General features: G+C 39.2%; 1 protein-coding gene across 5 annotated transcripts in view; it reads right to left on the bottom strand.

Moving 5' to 3' along the window:
- Positions 1-13,745, bottom strand: part of GABRR3 (gamma-aminobutyric acid type A receptor subunit rho3) — a 35,700-nt gene that overhangs the window by 9,897 nt on the left and 12,058 nt on the right. For 4 of the 5 annotated variants that reach the window (XM_069025520.1, XM_069025510.1, XM_069025538.1 and 1 more), the window contains 3 exons: positions 11,587-11,699; positions 3,417-3,484; positions 1,819-2,042 (listed from right to left, as the gene is read on the bottom strand). In XM_069025520.1, the coding sequence (XP_068881621.1) occupies positions 1,819-2,042; positions 3,417-3,484; positions 11,587-11,699 (405 nt within the window). Of the gene's footprint in view, positions 1-1,818; positions 2,043-3,416; positions 3,485-11,586; positions 11,700-12,934; positions 13,013-13,745 lie in introns of those variants that run through there. The other variant, XM_069025545.1, reaches the window with a different exon arrangement.

Below are 13,745 nucleotides of genomic sequence, written 5' to 3'. Positions count from 1 at the left end.
TTTGAAGGTTTACACTTACGAAGATTAACAAAGGGAGTTCACATTTCTTGACTGGATTTCTCACAGACTGAAGTAGACAATATTACAGATTAGAGCAAATATTATTCCAAGTGCTGTTTTCCCAGCTAGAATAGTTATAGTATTTAATTGCAAAATGAGATTAGCTGCAATTTCTGCAAGCTTACTCTCCTCTTAAATGAAATGCTTTATATTGTAAAAAGCTTAAGGAAATCCAGGCAAAGACTATTTTGCATTCCACCTGCTTTTTCACAAATGTTTAGAGGACAAATATCCCTTTGTATTCAATAAAAAACAAAAAGAAAAAATCAAACTTCCCAGGGGCAGCAACTTAAATATGGTAAATACTGCCAGACTTCCCTCTCTCGTCACAGCTTGCATGGCATTTGATGGTTTAGTTCATTTTTTTCAGTTTTCCCCAAATGGAATCCTACAGGAATTTCAGTGAGGGTTATACAAGTGCCCTTTGAAAACTTGTGATCAGTAACCAGACTGTAGCTGAATTTTTACAAGTGTAAGACTTTACTGGCTTGAAATGAGATCCTAAGAGTGGGACATGCACAATGACTAAAGGACCAGGGGAACAAGAAGAAAAGAAAGACTATTTTAGCAACAGATCAAGATTTTTTGTTTCACTTTGCTTCTAAAAAATCCTGGATGCCAGGCACTGAAGAAAAACTGTGAAATATGCAGATTTATAGCATGTAAATATTTGGAATATAAGCTACTTATTGGATGTAAAACTGGCAATACAAAAAAGGGTGTTTTAAGGAACATCTAAGGAACATTCCCTACTTCTCACTTGGAGAATCACTGATATAAGCCTTAGTGTAAGGGTATAGTTCCTCTGATCCTTCCCCCTCAAGAACCATGGAAATGAATAAAGCAATAAAATGCACACTTGACCTCATTGTTCCTTACTGTAAGTGTGATTCTTGAACATACACTACTTTAAAGTGGTGTACAGCTGCTGTTGTGAGGATTTCTGCATGTCCTCAGGAGACAGGAGACAAATTCATTAATTGTTGGAACAATTATTACACAGCCACAATCTCAAATGCTTCCATAAATCTTCAGACTGTCCAGAATGGATGAAATATCACCTCTGTGCACAGGGCTAATTAGTAACAAACTGGATTTCTGCAATGCACAGACCTCAGATTGCTTACCCTAGGGGGAAAATTCCTCCATTAAAACTATTTCTGCCACATCATCCAAATCTCCTTCACGAAGCAAAGCAGTAACATGCAGAGGGAAGGAAGACACATTAATGACCTTGCTATTCCAGTCCTGGAATTGCTGTTTCACTCTTCAGTTCCTTTCAGTCCCACAACACTGCTGGTATCAGCACCAAGAATCTGCTCTCTGCCTATCTAGAGCCCTGGTTTGTATCACTGGCATGTTTACGGTTAAGCCAGGCTAAAAATAGCTAAAACAGTTTTTAAAGATTCAGGTTAAAAAAAAACAAAACAAAAACCAACCAAACCCATGGTTTTTCCTTTGCTAATAATTTTTGCTTTACTGTACTCAGTAGCAGTACTGCTAGAGCCACTGGCAAGGAATCAACACTTGATAAACTCCCTCGACAGGAAACAATATCTGAATGATAGAAAAAATATGCTGTCAATCCAAAATTTTCCCACTGGCATACTGGTCACCAATTTCCCATTATGTGCTGCCAGGGGATTAATGCCAGTCCAGCATGAGAATCTTAAGTGCAAGTATGTCCAGTAATTTCAATTACAGCCAAGACATGACAGTTGCAGTCATGGATTTTCTCAGGGAAGGGTGTTTCCTCACCTCAGACTGAAGAGGACGTTGCCATCGGGGTACACTCGCAGCATGATGTTTTCCACAGTTGTATCATGGATGAAAGATCTTTTGGAGTGCACAAAAAACACATCAGGTACCCAGATCTTTTTTATCAGCCGCCCATCAAAGGTCATGCTTTTGTTTTTGTTGCTACGGAATGAGAGTCTCTCATCCTTCCAGTAGTGTCTGAGATACAAAGTCATTGTGAAGTCCTTTGTTTCATTAAAAACAAAAGGAGACAATGCTTGTTTTAGTCAAGTGCAACAGAAAACACTACAAATTAATCAATTCATGCAAAGGATCAATTTCTTGTCTGGACATTATCTGAAAGATCCTCAATGAGAGGAACCAAGCACCACTCATTGAGTTTGAGTGTGAATATTGCTGAGACAGTGGTTGTTTCCCTTGTCCCTGGTGTCTCAGTCTGAGGTTCAGACTTCATTTATCCTCAGATAAAAATTCTACATATTTCAGTAGTCTTCTGGACTGTGCCAGCTGTGCAGTGATAAAGAAGCTTTAAAACCAACCAAAGATAAATGGAAAAAAAAGTTTCCTCTGGAAATCTTCACAACCTTTTCCAAGAATGGACTGTGGTTCTTTTATGATTCCTTTACAAAGGGATTAATTTGAGTTCTTCATGAGCACTTGGTCAATTTTTAAAATTAATAAATTTGTACATTTTTTACAAATATTGTACAGAGGTTAAATTTGCACATTTGTGAATTAAATGCATCATAAAGAAACAATATGATGAATTTCATAAGCGTAACCAATTAGATTTTACAATAACTACAACAACTACTTTTTTTTTTTTTTTACAAATATTTTATGATCCTATTTAGAGAAACATCACAACTGCAAATAAACACGTGGGAAGAGACAGGGAGGATGCTGCAAACCCAGTGTGAGCTTCTGCACACCCTGACTGCTGTGTGTTCACCTATATAAATTTTGTATTATTAGGCAGACTTCATTTATCTCAGTAGAACAATTGCTTCTGATAAGAATACTGTGAAAAGACTTAGATCTTCCCCTGTGATATGATTTTATGGCCCTGTAATATGATTTTATGATTTGGGTAGGTTTGTAAAGGAGTGCAGGAGTTCATACTGACATTATTAGTGACAATTTGGGCTGAGGAATGAACCACCTGCATTCCTGCGCTACAGGCCCTAATTCCAGTGGGGTGTGTCTCCTTCCCAGAACCACTTCTGGAACTGATGTTTCTATTTGTTATGATCACAGCTCCACCCACGCCACAATTATGGAATATTCAGATTTGCATAAGCAAAAGAAGCAAAGGACATGAAGCCTCATCATGTAAGGTGCAGAGTACTAAAACTCCTGTGGAAACCCGGGGTGTTTACTGAATAGTTGGGAGTTTTCAAACCAGAGCACTGCCCACTCTGAACTGTTCATCTGGCCTAGGAACAAATGAAACACTTACTAGTTTAAATGCATGCTTCAAGGCAAGGATGTGCTCTTTAGGGTTTGCTTTCTTTAACTACATTACTCTCTATCATCCATCTGGATGTTTCTGAACCCCTTGTATTTTTACTGAAATCCCTTATTCCAGTTCTACTCACCATGTCAACTTCGGATATGCTGTCAATGCTCTCCACCTGCACATCAATGCCTACAGGTATTGGTGACCCTGCATGGGAACAGAAAAAGGGATGAGGAGCTTAAATCCCTATTTTTAAAGGGAAGACTGTGCAGCACCAGCAACCTAACAGAGAGTACTCCATCCCAGCATTTACTGCAGCCTCTCCACCTTAGAACACTGAACGATGAAAGGCAACAAAGTAAAACCTGATGCTAAACAGTTGTGAAAATAAGCACAAAATCTTCTTTTTGCAGCCAGACCAGTTGTTACTGGCACTGCAGTCTGGCCAGCAGTGCCAGTGTCCTTGTGCTGCCAAAGCTAATGACCCCCTTGGAGTGCTATTCAGAACCACGACAGGAAAAAGCTGAGTAAATACATGAAATACATCAAAGATTGCAAAGCTTTCTTACCACTTCCAGTGCTTATTCACAAACAACATACATATTATGACTCTTATTATCTTTAGTTACTGAACTAAGGTTTAATATAGCTGCTTATGAAAAAGGATAGCTTGCTCACTACCTCACAAGGGAAAAGCTGTACACACACTAACCATGTTCTGTCACCATGTTGTGTATTTACTGAGTGCATTTCGAGGACGAAGTTACTCCAAATCAATTAAAAATTACAGCAAGATATGAAATTATTTCTACTCTCTTCAGTGTGAAATATTTAGAATGAAGGATCTAGATCTACATGGGTTATGTACCTGGGAGATTTTCAGCAAGCACATCATTCCACTAATTGATTAATCACATCCTTACAGGGGAAGAAGAGAGGAGTATGCATATATGCATATACACACCACCACCCCAAGAATATTCTGCATTTGGCATGAAAATCAGTAGTAATTACTGGGGATTCCAATCACTTTTGTTAAAAATAGCCAGTTAAAATATTTTTGAATTACACATTTAAAATAACCTGCTAAAAACACAAATACAAGGAGGTCTGAACCGCAACAGCTTTTCTAACTTGTCTTTTTCTTGTCTTTTCCTTTTAGCCCTGTCAAGCCAAAATAGTCCAGGAACATCACTCTTGTGATAACCAGCCACGGTACTGTGTCCCTTTTTGGAATTATCCTTAAAATAGCAGCCTTCGAGGATTACACAGCTGCCTCCAGTTCTTACCAGTAAAGATCTTGAACTATTTTAGTGGTATTTTTAAATCTGGCTCTGTAATCTCTTGATTTTACTTGTCTTTTTTTAATGGAGAGTCTGTCCCTGCACAGAACAGATGAAGATGGATCATGCATGGGAAAGCAAGGTGACATGTGCTCAGAGTTAGCAGGGCACACCAGAAAATATTTAGGCACTGACAAGAGACGGGCTCTTCAGCTCAGAAATCATTCTCTGAGAGGAATGCCTCCCTCAGCCTCTTGGTCAAAGCCCAAAATCAGATTCAGGATGCCAGACAGCAAAGTTTGTTAGTAAAACACCAGGCAGCACTTTGGAAAATGCTGCTGCTTTTGGAGAATACAGACAGCACAGACAGCTGCCCTAGAGGCTGATGCACGACTATCAATGAATATACTCAGCCAGACTCCTTTACACAACACAATAAAAGCTTCTATGCCTCTCCTAAACTAGTTTTGCCCACTTCTTGCTTTGTCTTGATCACACCACACAAAGAGTTTACTTACACTACATACCAACTTGTACCAAACACTGGGACAAAAGTGTCTGGTTGTAATTTGAGTGGAGTCATCTTTCCTGTATTCCACAGAAATCTTGTAAACTAAACATGGCTTTGGCCAAAATAGAAATCACTGTGGTATTTATATCTGATGTGAGCATCACTCACAAAAGGCATTCACACATCATTTAAATGCAAACAACAATTTATGTTGAATTATGTGGGTGGAACAGAGGAGAGCGGAGCAGCTCTCAATATCAAGAAAGGTTTTACCAGTTCCTGAGTCAAGGACAAATCTAAAGAAAATAAAGTTAAATGTCTGCCGTCAACATTCTTCAAGCAAACAAGGTGCTACCCACAAATCATATCCCAGAATCAGACTTTCTAAGCCACATGGCACATTTAGTCAGGAAAAGGCTTTTCTTAGTGACAGCTGCTCCAAATGTGAGATAGCAGTTCTAGTATTTCTTGGAATTTCAAAAATTACAGACAATTTCTTACCCAAACAAACACTATTCCAGTGTGGGCAAAATTTCCTTCAATAGTCCAGCTCCTCTGGGCAGGTACAAAGGACCTGATACAAAGAACTAGAAATCAGTGGCAGCTTAGGGTTATATTGGCTGCATGCAACACAAACCGAAGTGCCACTTATCCATAAATACACAGAGACACTTGATTCTTTGAAAGGGCAGCTTGTACTGGACCAAGTAATATTTATAAAACCATTATATTATAAAACCAAGTTGGTGGGGACAATGAATGGCATAAAAGAGATCAAAACCCATGGCCAGGAGAAATAGAGTGAATGATTCTAAAGTGAATTAAATAAAAAGGAAACTGTTACAATTAAATTTGCTCCTGATTAGGTAGAAATTCTAGAACTGTGAAATGGACTCCTTGAGAAGAGATTCCTGTTAGAGACTAAAGACCTTACTCATGATGCTCAATGAGAAAACACTGTCAGTCTAGCACTCACCACAGAGAATTACTAAAGCACATCCCCTACCCCAGCCCTGACCCATTACTAATAGATCAGAGCAGCTGCAAGTATTTCCTTCCTATTCTGACTCTATTTTGGCAACAAATGTAAGTACACAGTAAAGACACTAAACACTGCACATATATGCAGCCCTGATCAGTGTGCTGTTCAATTCTCTAATCTGGAGCACTTTTATATTGTTGTCACTAACACACCCCACAAGATACCTACTGGCCTCAGTCTGGTCTAATCCTTCTTGGTTTCTGGGAACATCTGTGTGTGTGATTAAAAATCACCTCCACTAGAAACAGGAATAATTAGCTATTGGGAACAGGCTGTTAGGAACTGTAATTTCTTCATCCCTTTGATTTGTTTTGCCACAAGAGGATGTTTTAAAAAAAAACATTATTTCAGTAAGATTTGAAAAGGTTCCTAAACCAGCCAGAATAGGAAAGCTATTCATCCACCTCCGTGTCTGCACCACAGCTTTCTCCCTGCTACACTGAGATTTTCAATCTCTGGCTGACCATCAGACAACAGCATCAAATTCACTTTAAAAAAAGAGTAACCAGAGCAAAGCTGTGGTTTTTATTTCCCAGTTTGACAAAACTGTGGATGGCAGAGAGGATTTTGTTATTAAATTGAGCAGCTTCAGTTGCTTCTGGAGGGTCACTACAAATCATTATTTTAGAGGGATTAGTGATTTTCACAATGGAGGCTCTGCAGATTTTCAGGATAATTAATCCTCAGCAGAAAAAAACAGCATTGTTTTCAGACAGGTTTATCTTCATGCAAGCCATTTCCAGTCTTTTATTTCAAACGTTTAAGCATAGCAAAAGAATTCCTTGATAAGCATGGAATTTTATTAATACATAGTACATCAAGCAAATTCTGTAATACCCTTTTTAGAAGGGATATTATGTAAAAAGGATATCTTTTCAGCATTTTTAGGATCAATTTCTGCAGTAATAATGACTGGTTTAGTGAATGCTACAGTATTTTTATAATAACCAGACCTTTGGGCATGCAACAAATTGCACCTGAAGATCCATAAAATAAATGTAGAACTTAGAAACAACTGTATCCCGGTAGGCTTTGTAAGAGTGTATGCTGAAAAAAAAAAAAAGGAGGTCTAGAGAAAACTGCCAGTAGGAGACAGAGACCAGGGGAGAATTAAGAACTGTAGTAGGACTTTATTCTAAAAAAGGCCTGTGGGCCTGTAGAGGAAGAGAAGTGGATAGAAATGTAAACAAGCTCAAGGGAGGTGAAGCTTTGTGGCTCTATTTACTTTCTTCTGGCAATGACAGGAACAGAATTACTGTCAAAAGTATTTTCTTCTTGTTACTATTTTGTTTCTTTCTTATTTATGTGAGAAATGGAGGTGGTCTGCTATTAGCAGTAACCAGCTCTTGGAATGGAAGAATTAGCTGTGAAAGAAAAAAATCCAGAGGATGGCTATTAGAGGTCTTGCACATAATCAAAATATTTCCCCTCTGTCCTGGACCCCCAGCTACTCCTTCCAGTACCAGATGATAAAAAGCCATTCCACTTTCATCAAAAGGAGCCTTCACCACAGCGAGAAGACATTCCTCATCTTTCAGGGAGAGCTGTGGTACAAAAAAGAAAACTTGGTGACAAAGAGCTATTAGAACTGCAGCATTTCTTGAACATACATTGGGCTGTATTTTCTTTCCTTTCCCCTCCCCCATTTTACCTTCACTCAAATGTAAATGTTACTAATTTATTTTGAAGAGGGAGGAAGCATAAAAAGGGGAGTGATCTAATGGCATTCCTGATCCTCTGAAAATTCAGAATTAAGATTACTTTAAATTGCAGATTGGGATGCAAATTTTCAGGAAGGACTGCTACCTCTTGACAAGCTAAATGCTGCTAAATTATTTTCCATCATCTCTCATGCTTGCTTATGTTATTATCTTCTATATTGGTTGAAAAAGAAGAGATAATCAATTTTAAAACTTAAACTAACACACTGTTAGCATATGAAACTACTGGTCCTTAAGACACAATGTAAAAGAAAAAACAATATATATACACATATATACATACATACAAGAGCATGTGTTACTTCTACAGTACTGTGAAATAAGATAGTTCAGAAAATAAAAGGGTATAGATAAATAGATGTATAATAGAATAGAAAGTAGACTTAAAGCATTTCTAAGGACTTGCTCTAAGACCTCTCTCAACATGCAGTTTTGGCTACTATGGCAGCCTGCATCGTGGCCCTCAGATCTGTGCTGTTACAAGTCAGAATGTGCTGAGAAGTCTCTGTTCACTGTCTGTGCTCACCCTTTCTTCCTGAGTTTAAAACTTGAGGATAATCATTCCAAGAAGTGCTGGCAGCATACTTTCATTTCTTACTTTTTCTCCACTCTCCAATTTAAGCTTCCAAACCAAACAGGACCATGACATTACACAGAAGGCAACAATCAAACAACAACCACAACAAAAAATTCAGAAAAGGAAAAAAAACACCACCACCATCACCAACTTCCGCCAACAACTCAAGAGCCTGGCTTAGGGTGGAAGTACAATGTAACAAGGTCAAGTTTAGGTTTTTAAAGTTTGGGTGTACTGAATTGTTGGTTTGCCTCACTCAACCTCATGGTATAATGAACTGCAGACAAAGTAACATTTCTATGGCCAAAGAGCAGGATCAGCTTGCCAGCCGTTTGCTGGGTTTGCTTCATCTCAATGCTCTATGTTTCTCTGGCTTCGATCTCTAATCTGCTAATAAATGGACAATGTCAGGACTAAATTTTAAAATCTACAGTCAGAGTCAAATTCTGATTGTGCAGCTGGAATGGCACTGCCAACAGAAGAATCAACAGAAGAATGCCAAAATACACTCACATCAATAGCAGCAGAGTTGTGTTCATTTGATCAAAAACTGGATCTCTCACCTCCACAATTATTTCCACTAACACTGCAGCCAGTAGCATCAGTATCCAACAGTTCTACATTCATTTCCTCCAGGTTTTTACTTGTGCATGTTTGCTCAGTTTGCAAATCAAATTCACCGTGTTTTTCCTTTGTAACTTAACTGTAAGTACCAAAATCTCTGGGTCCCGTGGTCTGCTCATTTACATTGCATGTGTGGGGCTAAATGAAAAACAAACAAGGCAGACTTAGATTTAAGAGTTCCCTGAACTGAGGAATCTCCAGCAGTTCAAAACAGCATGAATTTTCCAGCTACTTTTTCTCTTAAACCGGTGCAAAGGATGACTGACTTTTTCAGACAAAGGGGCACAGTGGAGCCAGATTAACAGAATCTGTCATTCCAACTCCCTGACATATCCAGAAAATCACAATGGGGGTCTAGGAGACGGAAAAAAACCCCACCCCTCTTCTACAGGTAAAGAATAAATACTTGTTTTTCATACAGCTTTTCTAATCTGGTTTTTTTGTTGTTGCAAACTGATGCATTGTGCTGAGCTGAATAAATCATGTGATGTGGCACATGACAGATACAAGCCCTTCATAAGTTACAGTGCTGAGCTGCTTCATTAAATTTGATGAAAACAAACCCAAAATTTCACCTGTGTTAACAGCACAAAGCCACAGTGCTCTAAGTCTTGATGCAGTTATGGGTTATGTTGTAACTGCTGTGGCAATGACTGTAGCAATGGTATGTCTAATTTCTCCTCCTCTAGGTAAGTTTCCTTCTGCTGTACACAATCATCAGTGTTCTTCAGAGAAACCCACATACCATGTGTGCTGTCATAAAAAAATCCCATGGATGTTATTCAGATTCATGTTTCAGTAGAAAAATTTGTCCACTGATGGTCACAATTGTGTGTTAAATCTGCTGCTGCCCTATGAACACCAAACCACTCCTTACTACTGCAACACCACTGAAATCAATACTAAAACAGGAACTATGGAGTATAACATTGGGATTGACTCTCATTTCACTTTGACTTTTTTCACTCTGTGCTGTAAAAATGCCAATGGATCTGTTTTAGTCTAAGAGAGATTCACGTTCCACACATTAAGAGAGTTCTGAAAATTTGGAAGTATATGAAGTATTGGACTGAAAAGGTGCCTCCCGTGCCACTATGGCATGTGGGTGACAGAGGAGAAGCAGAGCTGAGGCACTCTCCTGCTGAAAGCTATTTCTGAAAGACAGGAGTACAGCTGAAATCATACCCAGGGCAACGTGATGAGTGAGAGGCCTGTGCACTGAAGTCAGTGGAAAAACTACAGCTGGCTCCAAGAGGAACTGAATGGGCTCTGTGACAAGTCATCTGCAAATAAAAGGACAAGGCAAAAAAGCCTGGTACAGATTTTCTGGGTGTAAAAGTTCCTCACTGCCCATGGAAAATTGCAACTGCCAGATCACAGGCTATGTTCTCAAAGCTGCTTTTATGCACATCATCAGTACCACTTTCTGGGATGATCCAGCGATAAAGCACATCCCAAACTGCTGTCTGCTTTCATGGAAATCCTACTTCCTTTCTGAGGTGGCACTCTGAAAAATTTAAATTCCTTGTGAGATAACAAGAAGATGTCCAGACTAACAGATATTAGACGAGACAGGTATTAGGCAAGAGGTAATCTGAACTTCTGTTGCCAAGAAACAGATTGTATCTCAACTATTGTTCAAAATCAGGCAAGGTTTTTGCTACCTTACAAGACATTTCTATGGTAACAAGAAACCCTTTCACATTTTCCCAGTGCATCCAAAGAGGTTCTCCTTACCCATTTTCCCTCTTGCCATGATCACCAGGCCCCAGATCCCAGCAGCTGGTGTCAACAAGAGCAGCTCCCCAGACCTCAGCTTGCCTCCCAAATCTGTGTTGGTCTACACAACTGATTTGTTGGTCCTCATATATTTTATTTTGGCCTCATAATCCAGAGTGGTTCAGTCTATTTTCATGAATCATGAAAACAGAACTGGTGACGCAAAGGCTCAGACAAAGCTTATTAGTGGGGCAGCTTTCTCATTTTCCCTTCCATGAAGGAGAGTCAAAATTGAATCTAAACTGTGAACATCCCATTGACTACTCCCTTGATCCAGATGCAATTTAGTTAAATGAAGAAATAATCACCATAGTGCCCAAGAGCACAGAAACAACATGATAATAAATTCAAGGCCTGTGGGTCGTTGGTTTTTTTTTTTAAATTTTGTACACAGCAAACAGATTTAGGAACTGATGGATTGTTTCAATCTATCAAATCTGATGACTATGTAATTTGCTAATTGCTACTAGACTCTGCAGTTTAGAGGGATACCTTAATCACTGTTCTCAAAGAGCCTTATTCTAATAATATGTTTTCACTTAGTTCTGCAAAACAGACAATTTGAACAGTTTCTCCTATTGATACACTAAACACAATGAAGCCCTTTGCCTTCAAGCATTTCTGTGTTTCTTCTTTCTTTATTTCCTCAAGTACAACAAATGAGGTGTGCTGCCATTAAGCCTGTCATTCCATTTTAAGTGACAAAGTTCAAGTAAACTTCCAGAGAGAGGATACACTCTTAACCAGCACAGTGCAGGCACGTGCTGCTTACCTCCAAATCCAGGTCTCAGTGCAAAGTCATGGTCCTCTATGTGAAGAAGCTGCTCAGATTTAAGTGGCCGGACTTTCGTGCTGTCAAGTTTCCTCATTTTAATTTCTCGTTTGCTATGTTTAAAAAAAAAAAAAAGTGAGAAACATAATTTATTTCTTCTGCCCTGACATTCAGAGTGCTAGTCAAATGAAATAGGGACCTGAGAATACCAGACAGCTGAATCTGGAATGTTAAGGGTAACAACTGTGCTAATAAAGCTGGACAAAGATATATTGGGAAACATTAGGAAATGAGGTATGAGGGTGCCCAGGTCCATGAAGAACACCAGTTATTTAAAAGAAGTCCCAGGAAGAACGACTAGATCTTCTTCTGCTCTCCTCAGAGATTGTAGCTATCATTATACAAGAGAAGAGAGCTGTTTGAAGTTAGTATTCACATAAACACTTGCAAATCATACTTGGAAATAACACCACATATCCATGGTTTAACCACTTCATACATTAACCATATTATACAGACAATTATTCCTTTTATTATAAATGTGGGATTTTTCATAGGAGCTCAAATGAGTCCATAATTTTTTAGAAGGACTGAGAAATGATGATCCTGTATCTAGGGACTTGCAGGTGGACTGGCTTTAAGTGGAAAGAGAGTAGGTTTAGGTTAGGTATCAGGAAGAAATTCTTCCCTGTGAGGGTGGTGAGGCCATGGCACAGGCTGCCCAGAGAAGCTGTGGATGCCCCATCCCGAGAAGTGTCCAAGGCCAGGCAGGATGGGGTTTTGAGACACCTGGTTTAGTGGAAAGTGTCCCTGCCCGTGGCAGGAGGGGTTGGAATGAGATGATCTCATGATTCTATGTTCTATTGTACACATTAGGAACACCTTTCTCACAGAAGTGTTCTCAGGGTGAGAACAGTGAAACGTGGGCACATATTGCTTGGGCAGGTTTTGAGACTCCTTGCACTCAGGCTGTTCAAGAATAGATCAGACATTTATTTGCAGGAATGACTTGAATACAGCTGCTTTGCCACAGGCAAGGGACTCTCCCTAGACACAGTTTCTTTCATGGCTTCTGTGATGCTCTGGGACTTTGCTGGCAGCAACTCTAATTATTACTTTCGACTGAATGATAGAAATCTGTTCTGAAGATTGGCCTTGTAGCCAAACACTGCTTAAGGGAAGGTATGGAATACCTTAGGATAAGGTGTATGCCTCTATTTGCTTATTTTTCTCCTTCCCTCCCTTTTTTTCTTAATAAAGAACCCCAAGAAATTATTTTTACATTACAGGAATGATGAGGTGGCTGCTGGGATACTCAGAACTGTTGGGCTTGAACAAATTAATTTACCTTAGTATTCTTGAATGTGTCTGGCACTGTTGTCTGAATCAAATTACCAGGGCAATCAGAAGGTCCATGAGGCATTTCAAATACAGACTTTAGTTTTCTAAGCATGAAAATCATGTGATGCTGAAATGAAAGCCCATGCTTCAGAGAATTAAAATCACCACAGAGCAAGCCTGTATCAGGGCAGAATGGGCAGCAGAACTGAACAGCTGCAATGCTCTACATGAGGAAATTCTGCTGCTTGGGATCCGGGAGAGGAGAAAATGATGAATTATGTTCATAATGCCATGGCACAGCTAATACAGCTGGGAAGCATGAGGTTATTTGTCATCTGATGTGCCAAGGAAAATGCCTGTTGGATGCTCCGACGACTTCACTTGAAGAAGCAGGCTGGAACTCTGATTCATCTATTACAATTTCTCACAAGAAGCAAGTCTGTGACTGAGGAAGACATTCCCTGGACAAGAAGGGGAAAACATGAGCTACCAGGGCACGAATTTTCGACTTAATAAGCCACTGGGATTTATTATGGGATTTTGATATTCCTTCTATCTTCCCAGATGAGGACAAAATAAACAGACACAGCACCTTTATGAAAAACATCTTTTGTGCCCATTTACTTGAACAGCCTATTCAAGCTGATGTTTTATATACAAGTAGTGGAATTGTATAATTATTTCTAGCTGCTATCAAAATTGGTTGTTCAACATAGGCAAGATCTTGCAGGAATCAGAATAGCATTTTTATTACAAACTTGTTGCGTCTTTTCTTTAATACCTTCAATCCTTCCTTTGGCAGAATATAAACCTTTACT

Source organism: Aphelocoma coerulescens, chromosome 1 (genome assembly GCF_041296385.1).
Source record: "Aphelocoma coerulescens isolate FSJ_1873_10779 chromosome 1, UR_Acoe_1.0, whole genome shotgun sequence".
Taxonomy (NCBI): domain Eukaryota; kingdom Metazoa; phylum Chordata; class Aves; order Passeriformes; family Corvidae; genus Aphelocoma; species Aphelocoma coerulescens.
This window is presented reverse-complemented; position numbering and strand designations above follow the sequence as displayed.